The 27060-nt window shown below is 39.1% G+C and overlaps 1 protein-coding gene across 3 annotated transcripts in view; it reads right to left on the bottom strand.

Moving 5' to 3' along the window:
• Positions 1-27060, bottom strand: part of DIAPH3 (diaphanous related formin 3) — a 551015-nt gene that overhangs the window by 85805 nt on the left and 438150 nt on the right. For all 3 annotated transcript variants that reach the window (XM_079778831.1, XM_079778832.1, XM_079778833.1), the window contains 2 exons: positions 23599-23694; positions 23094-23153 (listed from right to left, as the gene is read on the bottom strand). In XM_079778831.1, the coding sequence (XP_079634957.1) occupies positions 23094-23153; positions 23599-23694 (156 nt within the window). The remainder of the gene's footprint in view (positions 1-23093; positions 23154-23598; positions 23695-27060) is intronic.

The following is a 27060-nucleotide window of genomic DNA, read 5'->3' as shown; positions in this document are numbered from 1 at the left end:
AGTAAATTTTTAAAATGTTTTGAAATTGATTTGGTAGTAGTACAAGTAAAATGGAAAAGTTAGTTTAAATGACATAAGAATGAGCTGCCTTGGCTGCCATGATATGGCTCTGCAGTCAGGCTGCAGAGCTGGATCAGGGCCGCTCACAGGCCTGTAAACCAATCCCGCAGCTGATCCAGGAGCACTTCCGAGCGCCAAGCAGGGGATATGCTCCTGCAGCACAAGACAAGGAGGCGCGCTGATCTAATTTGGCAGTTGATGATCTTCTTTTCTAAAATTTTCAAAATGTAAATACTTGTAGAGTACTGTAGTCTCCTTCCCAGCCAACTTCCTTGTTAGCACAGGACCAGATATTATCATTCATTGTAACTGTTAACATTTATTGGACACATAGTGCTTTGCATAGTTTGTTCAGTTCAGTTCACACAAATACCCTATGCAGTGGGCACGATTTCTGCCCATTGACAGATGATGAAACCAAAGTGCCAAGAGATTCAGTAACTCCTGGCATATAAGCAGTAAAGCTGGAATTCAAAGCTGAGTCCATCCTATAGCACTGTCTTTCCTTCAGGATATCGTAGGTATTACACCACAACGAGTAATAATGTAGCAATTTTAAAGCTTTGGTCTCTTTTCAGAATAACAGTTAAGTACAAATTCTATAATAAAAAGTCTAAATAAAAAATTAGTAGTATATATGATTGGCATAATACTGCTTAATTTGACCAAATTTTATAAATTATTATCTGGGGATGTGGGGGAGTGAGGGGTGGGTAGGAAAAGAACTGAACTCTCATTGAGCATATTAACTAGGACTTTTTTTGGTACAAACATACAAATAAATAGTCTGATCAGAAATTGTAGCCCTTAATTATTTGGACATTTATTTTCATTTTGTAAGGTATTTTAAAAAGGAAACACTTTTTAGTAGTAAGTAGCCATTTGTAAAAGGTGAGACTACTTTCCTGCCTGGCAGAAATAATCCTGCTTTACAGCTATTTAAATGCCGTCTGGATAGTTCCCATCAACCACAGTTGGTTAATGCTAGGCAAGCCAGGTCAGAGAACCAAAACAGAAATAATTTTGGAGTTAAACAATGTTTTTATAAATAGACAAATAAACTTGACTAAGTCTAATTTTAGTCCAATATAATGGTAAAGGGCAAATATTACAAGACTTTCCAGGAATTTCAATATCTGAGGTTTTTACTTTCATAAATGACTAAATATTTACGTAATTCTAATTTATGAAAACAAGAGTTTTTGTAAATTGGCAAACTTCAGACAAAATGCAGTATAAAGTTTTTTTCATGACTCCAAATACTATGGTAATGCAAGCCTGCAAAATACAATATTTTATCAAATTGATAGCTTGGGACTCAAAAACTGCATTACATGGGTAAAATTACTTCATTTTGAACATGTTTGAGCAGTGGCAGTAGTGATACATTTATTTATTTATTTTTTAGATAGAAAACAAAGGTGTAAAATGAGAGGGAAGCAAAAATTCCCCATGACACTGACTGATGGCCAGTATTTTCCACAGAATATCTACATTTTAATTTAATCATAATTAAGCTTGTCATTTTAAATGAAATAAAGCACACTATTAAGGTATTTGCAAAGAAGCAAATTGTAAAAGTGCCCTCCAATATGTTACGATCAAACAAGAAAGCACCCTGAAAACTGTTAAGTGCCATAAATTGTTTCACCAAAAATGTGTTAGTTTTCATGGGCTCCGAGATCACCCTTGATGCTTACTTAATTAATTTATTTTTTAAATTTCTTTATTGGTTATGGTACCACATAATTGTCCTCATCCCCCTATTCCCATCCCAAACCCTTCCCTTACTTTAAACTGATGGAGAAAAGAAGATAAAGTGTATAAATTGCACACCTTCTAACTCATCCCTTCCAATCTACCTCTATTTCTAAAACCCCCTATAGTCTATTTATAGCTCTTTCTTCTGAAACATCTTCTTTTTAACTATTTAAACAAATTTAAAACATGCTAACTCAAGAAAAAAAATCCCTCAGCTGGTTTTCCCACTTATTCTGTCACAAAACAGGAAGTTAAACACAACTCCTGTCTCCACCTTATCTTTCTGTACTCTAATTCCAGTATTTTTTAAGTGCATCTTCCATTCCAGAAAAAGTAATTTCTTGATTCCATTCAAAGATAGGCAATGCACTGAAGTGATTTAGAGAATGGAGTTTGCTGTCACAGATCTGGGTTCAATTCTGACTCTGTCATTTATCAACTTTATGATTTTGGGCAAGTTACTTAACCTTTCTAAGCTAGTTTGAGACAATGTAAATAATGCACTCAATAATGCCTCACAAGTGGTCAAATACTGGCTACTATATTCTTTTTGGAATCTTATTTTTCTAAAAAAAAGGTTCCCACTCCCTCATTCCTTATGTCTGGGGCAATCTATTCTCTCTGTTTCTACCAGTTAGCAATGATCAACTTGAAAACAGAAGTCCCGAGTTTGAATTCTGGCTCTGTCACTTAGTAGCTGTAGTTATCTGCAAAAGGACAATTTCCAATAATAAACATAGCACATTAAGAATAAAAATCTAAATTGTTTGCTTACAGAGAAATATACTTCAACTTGTAAAAAGCGTAGGTTCCAGATTAGCCTCATCTTACCTAATAAAAGAGAAACATGCAAATTAGCCATCACTCCGCTACACCCACAGCCAATCAGAGTGAGTATGCAAATTAACCCAACAAAGATGGAGGTTAATTTGCATATGCAGGAGTGGAGCAGAGTGAAGCCTGCTATGAGAGGAAGGGGGCGGTGGAGGGAGTGGTGCTCCAGACAGAAGTGAGGACTTGCCCGCTCCGGGTGGTCTGGGAGCGGGGACTTGCCAGCTCCGGGTGGCCTGGGAGCGGGGACTTGCCGGCTCCTGGGCAGCAGGGGAGCGGGGACTTGCTGGCTCCTGGTAGGAGCGGGGATGTGCCGGCTCCCGGGCGGCTGGGGAGCAGGAACTTGCTGGCTCCCGGGCAGCTGGGAGTGAAGCCAGGGAAAGGAAGGCCTATTCTTGCACGAATATCGTGCAACAGGCCTCTAGTTAGTTAATAAAGACAGATCCCAGACCAATCATCCTGTGTCACTTGGATTATTAATTATCAGTCCTGTCAAACCAAACCTAAAACATCTTCCATCAACTCCTCAGGAGACTCAATTACTACTATTTATTTATTTGAATTGTTGCTATTTGTTAGGCTCTGTTGAGAATTTTCTATGTGCAGGAAAGATTAAGATCTCATGTTATGGATGACAAAACCGAGGCACAAGGATCAAGTAACTTGCTGAAGGTCACACAGCTAATAAGTAACAGCTGGTACTCTTATCTCTATTCTGTAGAAGCAACAGTTAGATCATTACATTACATCCACCTATAAAACCTACATTTTCAGTGTTCAATTTTTGTGTTTAAATGCGTCTATGTTCTTTGTTCATATTATAGACATATTCTCCTTAAAGTTAAATAAAGTTAAAACTACATGGAGTCAGATCCAGCACTTACTTTCAACTATGTAGAAGGCATAGAACTTGATCCAATACCACACAACTTCTAAGCACTAAATGTTAACTGATATGAAGAAAATGTGCATGACCAGGGCAAAGTCAAGGTAGCGTCACCTACATGATAGAAATAATTTGCAATAAAATTATAAAATAAGACTTAAGGAGCACAGTCTCATTTAAGAAACTGAAAATCTGCGCACAAAATGCAGATGCTATTAATTTGAGAAGGGGTTAAACACTTTAGGGGAAAAAAGAATTTAAAATGACCTTATAGATTAGAGAAATGGTTCATCAAAAATAGATGAAGTCTAATTAACAGAACAAAATGACACAAGTTAAGAACCAAAAACATATTCTGCAGATAAAAAATAGGAATGAGTACCTAGACACATTGATGGGGGGAAAAATGAAAAGGAAAAAGAAACCCAAGCCACAGCTAAAACAACCGATTATCTATTGGTAATGAGTTATTTTTCTCTCTAACTATTGGTGGCTTACAAATCTGGCTGAACATTGGAATCACAAAGGGAGTTTTAAAAATATAGTGTCTAGGACCCATTATGGACCTGTTAAATTAGAATATGTGGAATAAAGTTCCATACTGGTGCCATTTAAAAACTCTCTAGGTATGTCTAATGTGGCCAAGGTTCAGAACCAGCAATCATATTATGATTCTAAATACTTAAAGAAACAGGATGATCTAGACCAGTGGTTCTCAAAGTGTGGTTCCTAGATGAGCAGCAACTATGCATTTATGAGAAATACACATTTTCATGCCCCCACAAACTTACTGAATCACTAACTCCAGGCTGGGCCTAGCAGCCTGTGTTTTGATATGCCCTCCAGGGTGATTCTGATAGATGTTAAATTGAGAACCCAGGCTCTAAGCTTAAAGAGCCAAATTACTTTTGCTTTCTTGTAGCATCTGTTTTCTCTTATAATTTTACATGGTTATTATATACCTTCTTTTGTAAGCCATATAAATTATGTAAATTATATAGTTATATAAATTATAAATAAAAAAATCACATTTAGCAAAGTGATCACAATGTACAAGTACCTTCGCTGTTGAAATGCCTCTTATTTTAAATGAACTCATGTGGTGAATTCAGTGAAAAGAAATCGATTACAATTGATGTTAAAAACCATCTGGAAGAAAAGCCAGTTGGTGGGCTCAGTTTACCTTTCACCTGGCTCTGCTGGCATCAAGGAGACTGCATTTAGTCACAAGCATCTTATAGATCCATTAAGCAGCTGCCTAATGACCCGTAACCCCTGGTGAAGGAGGTGCAAGTCCCTGCGATTCCAACCTCCCTAACCAGCCATGTGCCACGAGATTCAGGCCTGGCTCTGACTTCCATCCCCCTTTCTCCATCTCATTACTCCAGTAACTCAAGAGTTGATTTTATGTTCTATTATTAATAGCCAAAATGTATAAATAAACTGACTCCAGGGCTGGCAGCATTGAAAAATCATCACAAACAGCGATAACAATTGCTCCTATTGAAGACATAAGGTAAAGGAAATAACATTGAAGTTGATGATTTTTCCTTAATTGATGACATAGTTTGATAAGAAATACTAAGAAAGCTTCTCTACCCGCCCCCCCCATTTCTGTTCTCCCTGCCCTTCATATTTTGTCAGTTGTAATAAAGACTTAAAAAAAGACACAATTTCACATTAATTAAAAATAGAAAATGACAATGAGACTATTTTGTCTGATTGGTAAAATTTTTGAAACATCTAGTGCAGTGGAGGGTTTGAGAGATGGACACTGCTATTGGTGGCTGGTAGAATTATAATTTAGCATAATGAAGGGATCACTTGACCATACCCAATTAGTGTGACAGTAGGTATAAACAGCCTCACAATTCATAACTGTTACCATAGTCTGAAGAAATATTGCTATCCTATATAATAAAAGGCTAATATGCAAATCAACCTAATGGCAGAATGATTGGTCACTATGACACGCACTGACCACTAGGGGGCAGACGCTCAACACAGGAGCTGTCAACTGGTGGTCATTGCACTTCCATGGAGGGAGTGCCACTCAGGCCGGGCTCATGGCTGGTGAGCGCAGCAGTGGTGGAGAGAGCCTCTTCTGCCTCCGCAGCAGCACTAAGGATCTCCCACTGACAACTTAGGCCTGCTTCCCACGGGGAGCAGGCCTAAGCCTTCAGTGGGACAACCCCCAGGGCTCCTGGACTGTGAAAGGGTGCAGGCTGGGCTGAGGGGACCCCCCACCCCGAGTGCATGAATTTAATGCACTGGGCCTCTAGTTTATTATAATAGTAAAAAATTTAACAGCATCTAAAGGTCAAACTTTGGGGGAGCTTGTTAAACAAGGCATGGCCCAACTTCACTAAGAATACTGTATATCAATTAAAACATTGTTAAGAGGAATTCATGTTATATGGAAAATACTCATAACAAATAACTATGCACAGCATGTCTGAATTTAAAAAAAGTATGCATGTATGTTAAAAATTAGAAAATCAAATCAATGCCAGCAATGTTTACATAAGCTATGGGTAAACTTTATTTTTCTCCTTTATACTTTTCTATATTTTTTAAATATTATGCTCTTAATAGATGTTTGTATCAGAAAACTCAAAGACATAGGTATTAAACTCAGTGTTTACTTTACTTTTAATGTGTGTATTTGATCCCAAATGCAGCTCAATTGGTTCAAGTGTAGCAGTCAAAATAGACTAGATATTAACTGTCATATTTTAGGTTGTGACTATAAATGTTAATAAAAATATTCAGTGTAAAGTAAAAGAGAGAGGTCTAATTCATAAAAAAATAAAAACTATCTACTACCACATTTCATAGATGAAGAAACATGGTAAGAACACATGCTTACTAATTCCATAGAATAGAATCAATATTTTAAAAATCAGAAGCCTCTACTTCATATTAACACTTTATAAACTTAAAACTACCTTAATATGTTACAAAAATTGACTTTGGAAGACACTATAGATTTTTTTGAGATAAATAAATTAAAGTCATCTTTTTGGAGAAACATACATTTAATCACTTAATATGGCTCTCACTCATCAACAATAGAATCACGTGCTTGGGGTATTTTAAACATGAAGAATCTTTTCTTTGGTAATAGACTATGTATTTAAAAGTAGTTTATAAAGAAGCCACTCAAATCCTATATAATAAAAGGCTAATATGCAAATAGACCAAACGGCAGAACGACTGGTCACTATGACGTGCACTGACCCCCAGGGGGCAGGTGCTCAAGGTAGGAGCTGCCCCTGGTGGTCAATGTGCTCCCATAGGGGGCGCGCCACTCGGCCAGAAGCCGGGCTCATGGGGAGCGGGCCTAAATCATCAGTAGGACATCCCCCAAGGGCTCCCGGACTGCGAGAGGGTACAGGCAAGGCTGAGGGACCTCTCCCCACAAGTGCACGAATCTTGTGCACTGGGACTCTAGTTTTATCATAAAACTAAATTTAAATGTGTTATAAGTTTGTTACCTTGACAGCTTACCCAATTCATATTTGTGAGCTACAAGTTGAGTACAACATTTCATGACAATAATTTTCCACACTTAATATTTCCTAATGAATAGTAAGTACTGGGGCATATGGAATTTACATTAGACTTAGAGTTGGGAGGCCAGACTTCAAGACTCAGTTATGCATTCTTTTGTTAATTTCTTCCTTCATGCATTCACATATCTACTCATTCAAGCATCCATTCATTCAACAAATGGTTTTCTAAATCTTTTGCATGACACACTCTTCTTTTCTAGAATACTGTTCTTGGAGTGTCCATAGTTCAGTTATAGATGCCAGAGGGGCCTGAATTGCTATCACATGACAACAGGAGGAAAAGACAATGGACAGGTACACCAAAGGGAATTCAACAGAAGAGGGAAGCAGGCAGCAGATTCCACAACATGCTTGCTCTTTTAATGCATAATACTGACTGGACCTTTCATTCTAAGGTCTCGTAATTACTGGAAGAGCTGAACAATGTGCAGTTTTATATTACCATAAAGTGACCCACAATCTTTCCTTTAATTAGCAGTTTGACATAAATGTTATAAATGTTATAAAGTTCTAGAGCAAGCATGTCAAACTCACAGCTGGTGGGCCACATGCCTCATTTAAATTGTGGCATATGGCCCACCGGCTGCGAGTTTGACATGCTTCTTTTAGAGTGTACCGTATCTATTTGAAAAACATCTATGAGCCAATAGAAAAATAGGCAAAAGACTTGAACAGGAATCTCAGATAACAGGATGTCCAAAAAGTCAAGAAACTTATGAAAATATACTCAAGTTACTCATAAGGAAAATGCAAATCAAAATCACAATGAACTATCCTACCAGAACCATTGAAATGAAACTCTTATTCATTGCTGATGTATGTATAAGCGGGTATAATCATTTTGGAAAACTATTTGGTGGCATATCTACTAAAACTGAACATATGCAAATCCAATGAAACAACAATTACATTCTAGGTCCTTACCTGACAGACCCAAAAGACATGTATAAGAATCACATATATTATTTGTAATAGCCCTAGAGACAAAATAAGTACCCACCAACAAAATTTAAAAAAAAAGATGTATTTATAGAGTGAAATACTAAATAATAATAAGGATGACAAACTAAAACTTTACACAACAAAATGGATACAAAGTGTATGACTCCATTTTTAAAAAGGACAAAGAAGACTAGCTTATGTTCTCACAGTTAGGACCTGAGTGGGATCTGAGGTTATGAATGGGAGGAGCCAGAAGGGGCTTCTGTGTTTCGAATACTTCTTGGCCTGCGTACTGGTTACATAGGTAAATTGATTCTAAGAGCATTCATCAAGCCACATAATTAGGAACTGTGTACTTTTCTAGATTTATGTGATTCGTCAGTATAAAGTTTATATATATTTTTTACAATATGTTTTTATTGATTTCAGAGAAGAAGAAAGAGACAGAGAGAGATAGAAACATCAATGATGAGAGAGAATCACTGATAGGCTGCCTCCTACACGCTCCCCGTTGGGGATGGAGCCCACAACCTGGGCATGTGCCCTTGACTGGAATTGAACCCAGGACCCTTTAGTCTGCAGGCTGATGCTCTATCCACTGAGCCAAACAGCTAGGGCTAAAGTTTACTTTTGAAATAAGGAAAGAAGCAAAACAAGTATAAGGACAGTTTAAACAAAACAAAACCTTTCAGTGCAATACATAGGGCCAAGTAATTAGTGAAACAGAGAGAGAGCAGCACTATAATTTGTATATTGATAGTCTTTTATTTCCAATTTTAAAGTAGAGTGGTATTTCTTGAAAGAGGACAGTAACAGTTTTAAAGAAGATCTTAGTGCAAAATGGTAAGAGGATTCTAGCTAGGATCGAAGATCTGTTTACTAAAGGAATATGTGACTAATATGGGAAAAAATATATTACACTTCTTAAAACAGAGAGGCAAGGGAAGTATACCAGGAAGGTATATAAAGCTCAACTGTCCTTAAATAAACATCTAGCAGAGATAAGAGTTAATTTCTAGGAAATGTTGTCAGTTTCTAAAACACAGTACTTGGAGTTACTGTCTTTCCCCACTTCATTCCATCTATAATAATAAAAGAGTAATATGCTAATTAGACTAGACGTCCTTCTGGATGACCTTCCGGACAAAGCTGGAGCTGAGAGGGAAGCCCGGGGACGGGTGCCTGCCAGCAGCCGGAGGGAAGCCTGGGTCCTGGGTGCCAGAAGGAAGCCAGTGCCGACAGCCAGGGGAAGGCCTACTATTGCACGAATTTTGTGCATTAGGCCTCTAGTTACTTTATACAAATTTATTTCTTACCCTGAACAGATCATGTGCTTTTATGTTTAGGTGAAGAAAGGGAATGGAGATCAGCAAATGAAGAGAAAGAAGGTTAATAGAATGGAGAGTAACAGGCCATGTGGTTTCCAGCAAGTAAACAGAAAACAGAGAGACCAGTGTTGAAGAAGTGATGAAAACCTTGAGGCTTATTAGAGAGGGCTCTGTTGCCAAAGGCTGCAAGTGCAGCCCAGATCCCAGGAGAACCTCTCGGGCAGTGCTTCTCTCTGTCCTGCAAGACTGTCCTGGGTAGCTCTTCATTTATTTCTGCTGCACAGTCACAATAGAGCATCACTGTCATCACATGAGAAGTCTGATGACAGATCACAGTGAATTTTAAAAGATTGTTTTCTCTATTTTCTCCCCTCCTTTGGCACAAGGGGAAGATTTTAAAAAATGTATGAAAACATGCTTTACATCCAGTGATAAAATATACTTTGGATTACAAATAAAACCCTGTTCATGGTTTATCAAACATCAGCTTAAGAACTCCTCAGGCTAACCATAGTAACAAGAAGTAAGTAGTAGAAGACCTGATAAAATTGTTTGAGTTGTGTCTTATATTTGTAGTTTTGAAGTTCTATGGATTTTGAGTTACTGGCTTGTCAGAACTAAGCCTGACTGGCATGGCTCAGTGGTTGAGTGTCGAGCCATGAACCAGGAGCTCATGGTTTGGATTCCCAGTCAGGGCACATGCCCAGATTGCGGGTTTGACCCCAAGTGAGGGGCAGCTGAACAATGTTTCTCTCTCATCATTGATGTTTCTATCTTTCTCTCCCTCTTCCTTCCTCTCTGAAATCAATAAAAATATATTTTTAAAAATAAAATAAAATATAAGAAGATGAGTGTAGTCGGTGTAACTCTGCGGTTGAGCGTCAAATCGAGCCATGAACCAGGAGCTCATGGTTTGGATTCCCAGTCAGAGCACATGTCCAAGATTACAGGCTGGATCCCCAGAAGAGGACATGCAGGAGGAAGCCAATCAATGATTTTCTCTCATCACTGATTTTTCTATCCCTCTATCCCTCTCCCTTTCTCTCTCTGAAATCAATAAAAACATATTTTAAAAAATATAACAAGATGGTATTAACATCTAAACAGTATTTCCTTGTTCATCTTTTCAATATGAAAAAGTTGGTAAATAAGGATTTTGTTTTTATTTGCCTATTACATTAGCACTTTTCTGCCATAAAGTGCTTTAATGGGTAAAGTATCCTAATATATAAAAACCCTGGGTCCGTAACGACCAGTAATGACTGCAGGCTCAACCGGACGCCAGGCTAGGGAGCTGAAGGAGCTGGAGCTGTGGACCCCTGGCCGCCCGCGGCGGCAGCTGGGAGGAGGGAGCTGTGGCCCAAATGACCAAAGGACCGGCCCAGCTCTCACGGTGTGGTGGGGCAGGGCTGCAGAGGCTGAGGAGCCTCGCGGGGCAGGGGCAATGAGCATGGAGCTTAGCGGGGCGGGGGCGGTGAGCATGGAGCTTCGCGGGGCGGTGAGGCGGAGGAGAGTCACGGGGCGGGGGCAGTGAGCATGGAGTTTCACAGGGTGGGAGCAGTGAGCATGGAGCTCGCAGGGTGGTGAGGCAGAGGAGAGTTACAGGGCGGGAGCGGTGAGCACGGAGCTTCACAGGGCGGGAGCGGTGAGCATGGAGCTTTGTGGGGCGGTGAGGCCGAGGAGCCTCACGGGATGGGATTGTAAGCATGGAGCTTCCCGGGGTGGCTGAGGCAGAGGAGTGTCGCAGAGCTGGGGTGCCGAGTGTGGAGCATCAAGGGGCGGTGGAGGTGAGGTGGAGGAGCGGGGCGGGAGCTGTGAGCATGGAGCTTCATGGGGCTGCTGAGGCAGAAGAATGTTGCGGGGTGTGGGCAGCAGAGGCCGAGGAGCCTTGCGGGGCGGGGGCTATTAGTGTGGAGGTTCACGGGGCAGGGGCCATGGAGATGGAGGAGTGATGCTGGGCAGTGGACATGGCCCTGATTGCAGCTAGGCATAGGGAACTTGCACTATTTAATCATGCGCAGGGCTACTAGTTCACATATCCTATGTAATAAAGAGGTAATATGCAAATTGACCATCACTCCAACACACAAGATGGCCATCCCCATGTGGACACAAGATGGCTGCCACAAGATGGCTGGCAGGGGAGGGCAGTTGTGGGCGATCAGGCCAGCAGGGGAGGGCAGTTGGGGGTGACCAGGCCTGCAGGAGAGGACAGTTGGGGGGACCCAGGCCTGCAGGGGAGGGCAGTTGGGGGTGACCAAGCCTGCAGGGAAGGACAGTTGGGAGGGACTCAGGCCTGTAGGGGAGGACAGCTGGGGGAGGGACCCAGGATTGCAGGGGAGGGCAGTTAGGGGTGACCAGGCTTGTTGCAGGGGAGGGCAGTTAGAGGTGACCAGGCTTGCAGGGGAGTGCAGTTAGGGGTAACCAGGCCTGCAGGGGAGGGAAGTTAGGGGTGATCAGGCTGGCAAGGGAGGGCAGTTGGGGGCAACCAGGCCTGCATGGGAGGACAGTTAGGGGTGGCCAGGCTGGCAGGGGAGGGCAGTTAGGGGCAATCGGGTCGGCAGGGGAGCAGTTAGGCATCGATCAGGCTGGCAGGGGAGTGGTTAGGGGGTGATCAGGCTGGCAGGCAGAAGCGGTTAGGGGCAATCAGGCAGGCAGGCAGGCAGGCGAGCGGTTGGGAGCCAGCAGTCCTGGATTTTGAGAGGGATGTCCGCCTGCCCATTTAGCCGGGATCGGGCCTAAACGGGTAGTCAGACATCCCTCTAGGGGTCCCAGATTGGAGAGGGTGCAGGCTGGGCTGAGGACACCCTCTCTCCCCCGTGCACGAATTTGATGCACTGGGCCTCTAGTAATTTAATGAGCCTAATCATCATATTTCACAATAAAAAAAAACCTGCCAGAATTTTTTTGAGGCTGCTATAATGAACCAGGTAAGGGTAAATAAAATTGACATATGAGGTAACACGGTTACATTGCCATTTTTTTTAGGATATTTCAATGTTTATTTCATTATTCCTTTAGAATTCGGAGACAGCTCCTTTGACTAATTAACCAAAAGAGGTTTGACTAATAGAAGGAAATTGCAAGCATAATTAGTTAAATGATAATGTACATAGCACTTAATGATCATTACCATTTATTCTAATATCACTGTTAATAAATGGTGGAAGTATTTAAGCCAAATGCTGTCCTATCACAACAATGTCATCATGGCTAACACTAATAATTTCTAATTTACTTGGGAGTCAATGGGACATTCAGCTTTCTTAATGCATGTCAGTGCTTTCTTCAATCAATTTATAGACCCTTTTTCAATAGAGAAATATTTAATATTTATCTCCTTACCTAGACTACATATAACAAGGGGCCACTGTTCCCCTCCAAGTCACAAATAATCCACCTATACTAGGGAAGGCCTTGGCTTTCAGGAGGCCAGTGTAAGGTATTAAGACACTTACAAAAGAGCCACTGATTATAACGTTAATGTTTCAAAATGCTAATTTAATCCCATTCTCTTGTTTTTCTAAGGATTCAGTTTAGTCATCAACTTCTTATTCAGCACTGAAAGGCTACATTTCCTCTAAAAGGCAAAAAAAAAAAAAGAGTTGAACTTGATTTTCTCTATTACTCATTTCCGTCATTATTTTCTCTCACATTAAGACTGACAAGGGAAGAAAATACTGATATGTGCTGCAAAATCACTGACCAATATTATTTACAGAACACACAAAAAGGTTGGACACATCCACTGTATTTGAAGAAGCACATCTACTAGTATTATCCTGAGCTAGGGGCACTGCCATTATTGTCTCATTGCCTACCAGTCTTAAAGAAGGCACACTAAAGAGCGCTTCAGTTTCTAGATCACATAACAATGATAAGCTGAGAGCCAAAACAGAGAGAAGTCCCCTTAGGTTCATATACAGTACTGAGAGAGAGAAAATGAAAAAAAAAAAAAATAAAGGTACTATCAGTATGTTTTAGGAGAGGAGGAGGTAGCTAATGAATGGAACTGACTTCTGTTCTATCTTTTTTTTTTTTTAAAGATATATTTTATTGACTTTCTACAGAGAGGAAGAGAGAGGGATAGAGAGAAACATCGATGAGAGAGAAACATCTATCAGCTGCCTCTTGCACACCCCCTACTGGGGATGTGCCCGCAACCAAGGTACATGCCCTTGACCAGAATCGAACCTGGGACCCTTGAGTCTGCAGGCCGACGCTCTATCCACTGAGCCAAACCGGTTTTGGCTGTTCTATCTTAATAGGGATAAATTAAAGCTATCCTTGGAGAGGTCTTCCTATCATAAGTGCCTGCCTGTTGCCAATTAAAACATTTAATATTTCTAAACTTTAATTTTTTAAAGCTATTGGTACTATCTAATCCTATTTTCATCACTGAAATCATTTATATTATTGCAATTATTAATTATGGTGAAATTCTCCACATTTTCTGTTTACTAAGAATTCCCTTGTTTGATCCGTTTTTCTTTCTTTTTTCCTCAAATGTCAGCTGATGAATCCTCATTCAAATTCATATCTAAGAGTAATTTTGTGTGAGTGACTAAGTTTGTTAACTTGTGGGCTTCTCTGTGGGACGTAAGCATTTTTGGAGGGTCAGGGTTCCAATACCACCATCTGAAGACCTTTTCTCTAAACTGTTCATTACCTTCAGAAGAATATTTTGTGATCTGCTTTGAGTATAAGCGTGGCTCCTATGGTCTAAGGACTAAGTGGTCAGCGGGGGCCAGGAAGGCCTTCCTCTGTGTTGACATTATCCGTTTTCAGAGGCACACCTCATCTCTGGCTGTATTGCCACTTTAGAGCATCAGCATTTTTCTAGACGATACACCTCTCCTCTCCGGGTTGGGAGGAGGAAAGGGAGAGCAGCATCATGGTTACAAGTCTGGATTTTGGAGCCACACCGCCAGATGGAAGTCGAACTGCTCTGTGCCCCATTCCTTCTGCCCGCTGCTCCTGAGACCTGCTGTTCCTCAGCCCTCACGTGTCCTGTGAGGAGTAACTCAGTCTGTTTCTCATTGGAGTCACCTTCTGTTGTGGGTTGAACTGTTTCCCCACAACAATATGTTGAAGTCCTCACCCCTGATTGTTGTGAATGTAAACTTATTTAGAAATAGGGTCTTTGCAAATGTAACCAAGTTAAGATGGGGGACACACTAGGATAGGGGGAGCCCTAACCAAATGACTGGTGTCCCCATAAGGCCAAGAGGAGAGACATAAGGAAGAATGCCATGTGCAGCTGCAAGTCAGGCAACAGCACGGCCCGCCGGCCACTGGAAGACAGGAAAAAGAGACAGACTCTCCCGCCAGGAAAGAACTGACCCTGTCAACACCTTGATTTCAGATGTCCAGACCCAGAACTGTGAGGAATACTTTTGTTGTTTAAGCCCCCTAGTTTGTGGTGGCCTGTTATGGAAATGAATTCACCTGCACTCCAGTTTTCTCCTTCCTGCATCACCTTCTCTATTCTGTCTTTATAGAGTTAAAGATGTTCCAGGTTAAAGATGTCTTGATTTCATAGAAGTTGAAATTGGTCCTTGTTACTCCTCTTTTGGACTTTGTGGTGAAAGGGGGATAAAAATCTTTATTATTGTATTTTAAAACCAAAAACATCTACAGTATTTTAATTTTTCATATTTTTTATTCTAAATTAGTTCATGCCACTTAATGCACTTTAAGTGCAGTATAGAGAACATTCAACATAAGAAAATCAATTTCAACCTCTCTCATTACCGCACCCATTCTGCCTACCACTGTGACTTTGTTGGAGAATTTATATTAATTTTCTATTGACAAATGCACCATGTAAGGATGGTGGAAAAGGAAAAAGAATGAGGAAAAACTAATATATATTGAATTTATTGAATATCTACTCAATTCTAGGTATTTTAGTAGCATACTCTTACATATTTTCATTTAATCTTACAAATAGTCTATGAAGCACATAGTGTAATTTCTTTTTTTACAGCTGAGGAAAAGGAAATTCAAAGGTGAAATAACTTGCTAGGGTCACCCTATTAGTAAGTCCAGTAGTCAAACCAAATGCAAAAGCCCGAAGTGACTCCACACTGTTTTCAAGGTCAGAATGCTTGGCCAGATCACTCAAGGCTACTATCAACAGGATTCAACCATCTGGCTAGTCTTATGCTTTCAAAAATTGCCAGTGAATAATTACTACCTCTGGTGTTTTTAAAGTAACTATTATGTGCCAGTCAGGCACTTTGCAAAAATTTTTAATACTGACAACAACCTTAAAAAATAGTTTCTGTATCTGTGGCTACTCCAAACTGACCTTTAGTGAGGGCAAATAAAGTAAAAATATAAAAATAAATCTAATGGCACCTTGGAAATGAGTTTAGCACCAAGTGTTGTTTTATGGAAACAGATCTGTCACCTGACATAGTTGGCGCACACTGGAAAAAACACCAGCTACATCAGGGTCACCTACCCTTCCATGCACCTTCCTCACGTGTAACACACTCATTGCTCAAACACACATCACAAGGTGTGCCAACAGAGGATGCACTGTTTCCGGATTAACTATTTTAAAATATGAAATAGCCTCTAAAAATGGGCTGACTCTGCTTGGTGGGTGCTCTACAGCTCACTCTGTCTGCCTTCTGCCAAACTAAGCACTATGGCTACATTTGGACGAGCCAACTGCCCTTTGTCGCAGAATCTACGAAGTACCTCAGACTTTTACTTTATTTGCCCTCTTCAAGCAAAGGGAGAAATTTAGAATGAGCCAAAAATTTTAAAAGATCATAATAATTAGTTCACTATAGACAAGTAGAACAAGAGACATATTACTCGTAACAACTATTTCAGGGAAGTGGAGGACATTACTTTCCTTACATAATAGTTCTTTATCTCCTTTTCACTCAATTTGGTCCCAGCCTTCAGCATAGATTTTCGAATGCTCATTAAGTAAAAGGCATTTGCTATTTCTTGCATAAATATCCTTTTAAAACAACTTGAAGTCCTCAGTACTTGAGAATTTTCTAATCTGTTCATGCTTAAGAGTCTGTATGATAATGTGACTAAGCCAAAAGGTTGTCCTGACCTGAGTATAAATTGGCCAGGCCTTTCCCTTCTACCCACTGGGCATCATTACCTAGGCAGGAGCCCCGCTGAGTACTTTCTTCCTTTTGCTTGACTACACAGTAAATAGGAGAGACTGATGTTTGAATAAAATGTAAAATCAACCAAACTGCTTTACATTCCTGGCTCAGAAAAGTCTCCTTAAAAATATTTAAGTCTTTTGACAGTTACAGGTAGCATTTGATTCTGCTTGAAAGCCCAAGTATAAGGGTGCCAAAAACAATTAGTATTTTAATAACTCCCTTTCTTAGGTTACTTGGCAGGCATAAGTTTATCAGAAAGAGAACAAAAAATATTCTCAAAAAAATAAGCCAATTACTCACAGTAAAAATTATCATATAATTTTACTATATTATTCCTATGCTCTGTCTACTTTAAAATAGGATACAGTTTAAAGAAATGGCAATGGTGGTTGTCAATATTTACTACTTTGATAGATAAGGTTTTCTAGCCAAAAACTGGATTCACATTGTGGTCACTGTTTTCAAAGAAGCCTTAAGGCAGACATGATTGAAAACCTTACAAATTTCATAATTCTGCCTTAAGACAAATTCTTGCTGTTTGGGGAAAAGGTAGGTCAAGAAATAAGGAACCCATGACTGAATGCTTTAGGGAAGGGAGGTTTATGTGTGAAGTTTTGATACATTAACAACAAAGCCCTTTTTGTGTGTGCCTCTCAGAGTTATTTTGTGGAGAAATAAGCTAATTCAAAAATATCTAACTAGCTTCACATCTAATTCTGACTTCAAATCTTAGAGTGGTAGAGCAGCTGTGCCTGGAAGCAATACAATCTTATTTCTATAAAAATCTCTCAAAGCTCCATGTATAAGTGGGAGAGTAAAAATAGATAATCAGATCCAAATTAAGGCTATTAAGAATTGATTTAATGTAAAGATAATATAGCAAGATTTTGTTTAGGTTATGGTTATTCACTAAAAATGCGTAATACTTGTTTGCCTAAAATTTTGATTATGTTTTATCTTATTTTATTGCAGTTAAACAGTTTTATCATTAGGGATTTTAATTGCATATAGTTTATAGATTTTTTTCTGATTACTCTATATCCATCTCACTGAGAAAAAATATTCCACTGTACTACTTAATAAAAAGAAACCATCTAACAAGGATGTAATCAGATTCAGGGAGAAGCAGCATGAGGTGAGACCTCTTTGTCACAGATGTTTGCAGTCTGTCTAGTGCACAGGGGAAGAGATGTCTTGAAGAGAGTAGAAGAGAGGAACACTAGTCGCTCAGTGGTATACCACTGAGTTGTACAGAGAAAGAAAGAAACAAACAACAAAAGAAAAAGAATGAGAAAAATCAATTCCTTGCAAGTCTTCTTTCAACCATAATGTAGGCTCCATTATTATAAAATCTCCCTTCATTTCTTCATCATTTTCTGCCTCTCACTCACTTCATCATTCACTTGGGTTCAATCCTAAGGTTTTAGCCTTTCATTTACCATTCTCTAAGTCTGAAGATTTTCCTTTAGATAACTCATTTGCTTATGCAACCTTAGCAACTCTCTATGAGGGTCTCAGTCCAGAGCTCTAGACATGGCTTCCTTCCTCAATCCGTAAAACACTCTTTGACTCTTTCCTGATCTCTTGTAGCCAACCCATGTCAGCATCAAGGTAGCTATAGTCTTTTCAGGTCTTTCCTCTCATAAGGTTGTCACTTCAGTTCCATACAAACTGCTCAGACCTGCCATTTTCTTTTTTAAGATACTTTATTGATTTTTAGAGAGACAAGAAGGGAGAGGAGGAGGAGGAGGAGGAGGAGGAGGAGGAGAGAACAGAGAGAAAAGATTGATGTGAGAACAAAACATTATCAGCTGCCTCCTCCATGCCCCCTACTGGGGGTCAAGCCCACTACCCGGGCATGTGCCCTGACTGAAAATGGAGCCAGAAACCTTTCCATGCAGGGGATGACGACCAACCAACTGAGCCACACTGGTCAGAGCAGACCTGTCATTTCCTTGCTCAGAAACCTCTACAGTTCACATTCTTGGTCTGGCATCAGACTCTTGATATACTTCTCCCATCTGGTCCTTTATTTTCAATTAGGCCAGTTGATTCAGCAATACCCAAATAAGCTATGAACTTTATAAAAATGCATTAATACTTAGATTATCTTGACTTAAAAGGGAGTTTTATTATTTTCTACAGACTATAGAAAAATCTTTAAGTCTAGAATGCACTGTATTGAGTAAGGAAATGAGATAATGCCCTGTGCTCATTAGCAGATGCTTTCTTTTGTTTTATTTATTGTTGTTAAATGTTGCTTAATCAAGCAAGGTGAAAAAACTTAACTCATAAGTAACCCTCCATTTCTCAGGAGTGAATAATCCAATCAAGATTAAACCACACCTTCCACATTTGATCTAACAACCTTTTGAAGCCTAGACCAGTGATGATCAAGGACCTCCTTCAGATACCATTTTAGGGAGATGAGTGGGATTAATTGTGTCCACAGCCTAAGCTTCAGCAATTGCATATTAATCCTAAGTATTTGGGTGATATTGAGAGATCTGATTTTGCTCAATATATATTAATTGTCCAATTCAAGCCTAAACCAAAAAATGTCTGTTCATTCAGTACATTCTTAGTAAACATCCATGTATCAGGCATTAGCCCAGCTAAGTACTGGGGTCACAGCCGTAGACCAGACAGACACCCTCCTTCATTGCCTTGCGTGCTCCCTGAAGGAGCTCATGAGTAATGTGACAGACATTGAATAAGAACATTTTTAGGGAAATGAATATTGTAAAATGGGAAAGACTAGGGTGCTAATATGAGTGTTATTATTATGTTATCTAATAATATGTGAGAATAAGAGCACATGGTTTTACAGGGACCAGAATGGCCCTGTAAAGGAAAGGACCTCTTGAGAAAGTGCGTACGTGTGGCTGCTTTCTTGGCTCACCCTTGTCCTCGGGTTTTTGGCCTTATTTCTACTGATTTCTCAAAACTCAGCTTGGATTTCAGGTCCTTCTAGAAGCCAGGTCTGAACGGGTCTTCCAGACGTCTTGATACTCGCCCTCACTCTGTGTGTTACCCCTAACTCAGCATTAAGCAAATATACAGGTATGAGAATTATTATACATCTATCTTCCCACTGGATGGTGAATTCTTAGATGGTATCTCTATATCTTAAATGCCTAGCAAGTGTTTAATAAATTTGCTAAGTTAATGAATGAAGATTTAGCAAGGAAAAATACCAAACACTTAATTTCTGCCCAGACATTAACAGGTAAAACGAAAGATAAAACAGGTAAAGGCTTTAACCATAGTATTTTTGCTAGAGGTTTGGAGCACAGCACAAGGGCTGGGTTACTCAGTGTGTACATTCTGTGCTTCTGAAGTTGACAGAAGTTAGAATGCTTGAGGCCATCTTTTGTCAAAATACATATATATATACCAAGGTCTCAGAGGATACTTTGCCAGGATTTTCTAATTGTAAAATAAATATGCCACACACACACACAAACACACACACACACACATATCTCTGTGTGTGTGTGTGTGTATATCTGTGTGTGTATATATATATATATGTGTGTGTGTGTGTGTATATATATATATTAAATCATCTATGATCTTTCTAACAGAGTATGCATTTCTTTTAATTAATATAGATGCTTGAATATAGAGTTTATTGACGGAATAAAAAGTGGTCATAATTCCAGAAGGTGGTATACCTTGTAATCCAGCCTCAGAAGAGGAAAAGAGTACGACATAGTGGTTCAATCTGTGAATAAGAGACTAGACACACCAGAGGCCGAAACCTCAGAGAGGTTTATCAATAGTTCAACCTTCTATCATGAGAAAAAAATATACACAGATGGGGACAACAGGTATAGATTTGAACAGCTACATTCAGAGCACAACACAGCAGAGAGATTAAAAACTAGACAGGCCCAGGGCTGAAATTTGACTGCAGGACCTTAAGCAAAATATCAAACCTGTTTAATCCTTGGTTATTTTCAACTATAAAATGGAGACTAAAGCAGTGACTATTTGGTAGGAGTACTGAAAAGATTAAATGGGATGTGTATGAAACAATCAGCATAGTGCTTGGCATGTAATAACCCTGCAGAAAATGTTATAAATCTCTTAATATCAGTTTACAACATACTATCAACTACTGTATATTTGTAGAAAGTATAAGTATCAGACACTAGTTTTGTTTAAGTATATGAAAACAAATTAAAAAGTAAAAGAGGTTATGTGTTACATTTCAATCACACAATTCAGTTTTCAATGAAAATAAGTAATTTTCAGAAATAGAAAGATTACAAATAGGCTTGAAATGTCATCTTTTTGTAAAAATAATCATGATCCTTGTTGTAATAGTCCTTCCTTATCGTATTCTTCATTTTTTAATATCCATTGAAATAAATCTATCTTTATAAATACTGTTCTTAAAAGATTAATTTGGTCATTTGGATTTTGTTCTCACTTGCTTAAAAATGTGAAGTGAAAACACAGCAGAAATGTAAATAAAAAATTAAGTTTCAAAAACATGTCAACCCACTACATTTATATTACAACAGAGAATTTGATATTTGTGTTATATCTCCTTTGGCTGGCTCTATAACCTACTAGCTTAATATTACAATAGCCTAGGACCTCAGATAGTACATATCAGGTTTAGTAAAGATGGAAATGCAATGCTTATCTGCTTTTACAAAATGGATTGAAACATCACAATTTATATGTAATTTACAGGAGCCTGGACACTTTCCTAGCATGACAGTCACAGAAGGACTGGGTCCCTGAGGCCAGGGCACAAATTTATCTTAAATAATTTCCCCCTACATTACACCTAAAATATTTATTTAAAATTAAGCATTGCAGGGGTACAGATATGCCATTATAATCATACTAGAGGCCCGGGACATCCCTCTCGCAATCCGGGACTGCTGGCTCCTAACAGCTCGCTTGCCTGCCTGCCTGCCTGCCTGATCGCCCCCGCAACTGCTCCCCTGCCGGCCTGGTCGCCCCCTAACTGTCAGATATCCGGAAGATGTCCGGTCTCCAAGTCTAATTAGCATATTACCCTTTTATTAGTATAGATTATGACCATTGTGTTGCCTATGGTGCTTTAATGACTTACAATGTGGGCTGCATTGTTTATTTTATTTTACTACTAATAGAAAAATAATCAAAGTATCTATATATAATCAAAAGAAAAATGCGATGGAAATCATAACTGCACCATAGCCATAGTTGTGTCAATAACTAGCTGTGTAGTTTTGAGAAGTTTTTAGCCTGAGTTTCCATGTACTCATCTATGAAACACATCATCTATGAAGTCCAGGGAAACACTGTCCTCTACACTGTTTGCCATTATTTCGAATGTCACAATAATTCCAAACTGTAAACCCAATAAGGAATTAATGATCCACAACAAATTTATCTGATCTCTTACAATTCTTTTTTACTATTAGAGCAGGAGAAGGCAAAACAACAACAAAAACTTACTGATGAAAAATGTCAAAAGATCTATATAAAATTTTGCTGCAGGGTTTCACCTTTCCTCTTCTTTATTAAGCATCTATTATATGTTCTTTACCTTGAGCAGTAGATCATTATAACCATGTCTTTTACTTACTTACCTCATTATTACTTTAGACTCTCTTAATTTTGCACTGGGATGTCGAGTGTGACTCGACAAGGTTAGCATTAGAATAAAGGATTCGAGAAAAAAGCAAGCGAGTGCAAAGGGTTAAAAATTTGACACGTTTCTCTACTCATGCATCACACATTAGTGCTAAAACTTAACTACTTAACTCATCTGTACCCCAAAGCACCCTTGAATGCAATCTGTCAAGTATTTTCCATTTAGAAATCTGGTGAAGTTGGTGACACTCTCACCCTAAGGAAATGGCAATCACAATGGGTGAATTATGTTTTGACTAAGGAAGGTAAGCAGAACCCCATAATACTTAACAGTGAGAAAAAAGGGAAATAAAGTAAATAAAATCCAATCAACACAAACCGGCACCTTGAGACTGGTGTGCAGTAGTTGGGCAGAGATTTCTGAAAGGATTCAATCTCATAAATACCAGAGACTAAGTTAACTCACCTTCTTTTCAGTGATTCTAGCACATCCATCCATAATAATATCACATGAAGCTCATCTGCATTAATGATTTTGTCAAAATGCGGGTCACAGTATTTCAAACTGTACTGGCAAATGTCATAGAGTAAAATAGGTAACAATTCAACATTTCAAATTGCATCTCCATGTATAGTAAATCCACTACTTAAAATAGTAATATGAAAGCACAATGCTTTTGAAAGAGTACACTGGACAACACTGATCAGAAATGTGTGAGGTAATTTCAAATAATAAAAAAATTCACTCAAGACCTGAAAGAAGAACTCTAGACACTAGCTCAGGCAATACTGTCAGGCGGCAGAATCTGAGTATACAATCTTATAACAAATGTGTAGATCCACACGTTTTTACTATTATAGTTATATTGAAACTTGAGAACTTCACAGCAGTCTACTGAAATCACAGATCAATGGGATAAAAGTAGATAAGAAGAATGTGCAATTTATGAATACTGTTTATTACCATGGTTACAAACTTTCAGAACAGGCCTCTGAGACATGGGACTGAGACTCTGCCGAATATCTGTTAAAACAAAAATATAAAAGAAGTTTAATATAGAGGTCTGTTCATCTCAAGAAGTGTAACAGTATATTTTCCAAGTTTAAGTATATCTAGAAGCAAAGCAATAATGTTATGACTTTTACTTCCCATTTAATTATGCTACTGTGAACTCCACTGGGATGAAGTACATATGGTTCTTCAGCTGAGACTTGTCACACTAATCAGGATTTCCTAGTTCAGTGCATTGATTTGTAATGTGCTACTGACACCGGCCAACTGGAATGCTTTTCTCTCTGACATTTGTCATCGCAAGGGAAGGATTAAGAAAACTTATGAAACTTCTGAGGAATGGTTGCCCACGGCACTACATTCTTGACACATGACTTTAAAAGAATTAAAAACTATAAAAGGGTTGTTCTTTGTGGTAGTTCCCTAGAAAGTAACATGAAACAAGAATAACGTTCACCTTTTGGCTTCGGTGTCCTTTTTCTTCGATCGCGGAAGGCAGCCCCCGACTGCAAGGCCTCCAGCAGACTATCCATCACTCCTGTCTCATCACCCTCTGTGAGAAGAGATGCAGGGGTTACCATAGCAATGTCAAGAATACACAGAAACCATGATGGTGATGGTAGGGGAAATAAGATCAGATGCTAGGACTAAGCCAGCAATTTCAAAATATGATAGGACTTTACTTCTCTCATAAATCAAATAGCTTTTAATGAAATCTGTCTCATTAGTGCTGTGCTACTGTCCACTACGAGGACCGAGTTCCATTGATTCACTTCAGAGCACTGCTTTTATAGGCCAGTGACATGATAACTTTAGAGAATGTGGTTCTCATCATATCTGTGTCTTGGGTTATCATAAATAACATTTCCCTTGTAGAAATGGGTTATTTTCAAAGCAGCAGCTTTAGTTCTAAAATCGACCAGGTGTGGGAGTGCTTTTGTTGGTGTTATTGATATTCTGTCTAAACCTATTGCACAAAATTGTATTTTCACGCTAACTTTTGAGAACATGACTCCAACAACTGATTGTTAATATCAGAGGATAATCATCCCCTAACTTTAGGTGACATACAACAATCACTATAAATTTTTACAGAATGTATGAAAAGTCTGTCTTCTATAATAAAAAACAAATGGAGGATTTCAAAATCTAAAAAACAAATGGAGGATTTCAAAAACCAAATGGAGGATTTGTTTTTTGAACCACATTATGATTAGTTTAAGTTGATATCCTGTATATGATTAATGATGCAATTGTAGGGCCATTTCTCTCTACTAATATCAGATTTTCTTGAAACCATAGCTACTTCTAGTTATCTATGTTAAATAATATTTAAGGAAAGCAGAAAAAAAGCTTCAACAATACTACTTGCCCAACTGAAATACAAAGAAACACCAACTCTTTTGGTGCCTTAGAATTTACTTGCAGGCATCCTATCTAATAAAAGAGTAATATGCAAATTGACCATCACTCCAAGACACAAGATGGCTGCCCCCATGTGGACACAAGATGGCCGCCACAAGATGGCCAGCAGGGGAGGGCAGCTGGGAGAGACCAGGCCAGCAAGGGAGGGCAGTTGGGGGTGATCAAGCCTGCAGGGATGGGCAGTTGGGGGGGATCAAGCCTGCAGGGGAGGGCAGTTAAGGGTGACTAGGCCCGATCCACCCCTAACTGCCCTCCCCTGCCCGGGATCGGGCCTAAATGGGCAGTCGGAAATCCCTTGAGGGGTCCCAGATTGGAGAGGGTGCAGGCTGGGCTGAGGGACACCCCCCCCCCCGTGCATGAATTTTGTGCACCGGGCCTCTAGTTTTCTATGAAGGTGTATGGCTGGTACATAGTTATGTCTAAAGTAATAGAAAACTATTTTCCTCTGGAATTTTAATTTCTTTTCTTTTTTTGAGATGCAATCTCTTGATAGAGGACAGATGAGATGACAAATGAATACAGAATACAAATAAAACACAGTTTATAAACAGATATATAAATGTGCATTGGCTGCTTTTCCATCTGGTTCTAATTCATATTCTTAGAAAAGTACTAAACCTTGTAGGTGTAATAAAAAAGTGGGTGATAAATAGAGCATTTGGAGATTATTAATTTACATGCAAATTTAATTCTCAAGTGGCTTTATGGCTATTTTAATTAAAACACATTAAATAGTTCAAACACTTCAATTAGTAACTACCTACCTATTTTTTAATATTTATACTCAAACTCAAGTATATGTTTCCTAGAAAGAACTATAGGTAATGTCAACTATTTAAGGTTTTGAATATATTTCATTAGTAAAAGGAAACATTTTAAAAAATCTAAAAAACAAACGAGATAAATGGCATACATTTTAAGGGGAAAAAAGAACTACAAAGAAAATTTAAATTTTCCTTAGTAAGTTTTATATTGGTAGTGGCATTGATATAGTCATTCTGAAAATCTTATGTGTATATGGTAAGGTGGTACAGATGGGTACAAATGTTGGTGGCAACAGGGGTGCTCACTAAGGGAAAGGAATTCAGATATAAAATGGTAGAAGGAGAGGAAGAGCTATCAAGTGGTGGATTAGACTTAAATGTACCATATATGCTCAAGGTTTTAATAAATAGTTTTCCTCACTTTGTGGCCCCAAAGAGCCCAGTAGTAATGATAATGCACTAGCAACATGCACACCTACCCCTTGGAACTTGGTGTCTAAGTATCATTACTCGCTAACAGGAACCAGAATACTTAGGAAAAGGGCTGATTTTAGGGCTGAGAACAAGATATTGTGAAATGAGTCAGGAACATATTGTTGTGCCAGAAAATAAGAAAGTGCTCAAGGACAGAGGAGCCAGACAGAATTAGACAAATACAGGACAATTTGAACACTGGATAAGTAATAATGGATTGTTACACACTGGAAAGAAGAACAGAAGAATGCATCTATATTGATACTAAAATAATAAAAAATAAACATGGAGCAAGAGAAAGCTCTCCCTTAAAGAAGACTGGGAACTAGTAGATGTCAACGATATAAAGAGGGCTGAGTTCCATTAATACAAGGGAGACAGATATGAGCGAAATAGGAAAGTCACTACATTACAGCTCACAGTAAGAACAGATTCTGCCAGAAATCATCAATGATTACAAAAACCAATCTGGCCCAGCAGGTATGGCTCAGCGGTTGAGCATCAATCCTGGAACTAAGAGGTCACCAGCTCAATTCCAGGTCACTTGATCCCCAGTAGGGGGCAAGGAGGAGGCAGCCGATGCATGAAGTTTCTCTCATTCTATCTCTCTATCCTTCTCCCTTCCTCTCTCTCTCTAAAAATCAATAAAGGAAAAATTTAAAGCAACAACAACAAAACCCCAATCTCTATAAGGCTGAGGGGGAATAGGATATGGAGAAATCTGGTAGATATCACCTTACCCAAATAATCAAATCTGACATCACAACAATGGTACATGCTGACAACTGCCTTCTGAAGTGATGCACTGAGGCAGACACAATATAACATATGTAATAGTTTGCACAATTGTACTTAACCTGAATCTAAATGGGAAGAAACAATCAGACAAATCCCAAGTGAGAAACATTCTGTGAAATACCTGACCTAAGCTCTTTTATTTTTTAACATTTTCAATTTACTTATTTTTTTCAATTACAGCTTACTTTCAGTATTATTTTGTAATGGTTTCAAACATACAGCATAATGGTTAGAACACCTTACAAAATGTTCTCCTCAACATTTCCGATACCCTCCTGGCAACATACATAGTTATAACAACGCTAGAGGCCCAGTGCACGAAATTTGTGCACAGGGTGTGTGTGTGTGTGGGGGGGTGACCCCTCAGCCAGGCCTGTGCCCTCGCAGTCTGGAACTCCTCGGGGGATGTCTAACTGATGGCTTAGTCACACTGCCCACCACCTCCGCTGCGCTCACCA

The sequence above is a fragment of the Cnephaeus nilssonii genome (genome assembly GCF_951640355.1).
Source record: "Cnephaeus nilssonii genome assembly, chromosome: 8".
In the NCBI taxonomy this organism is placed as follows: Eukaryota; Metazoa; Chordata; class Mammalia; order Chiroptera; family Vespertilionidae; genus Cnephaeus; species Cnephaeus nilssonii.
This window is presented reverse-complemented; position numbering and strand designations above follow the sequence as displayed.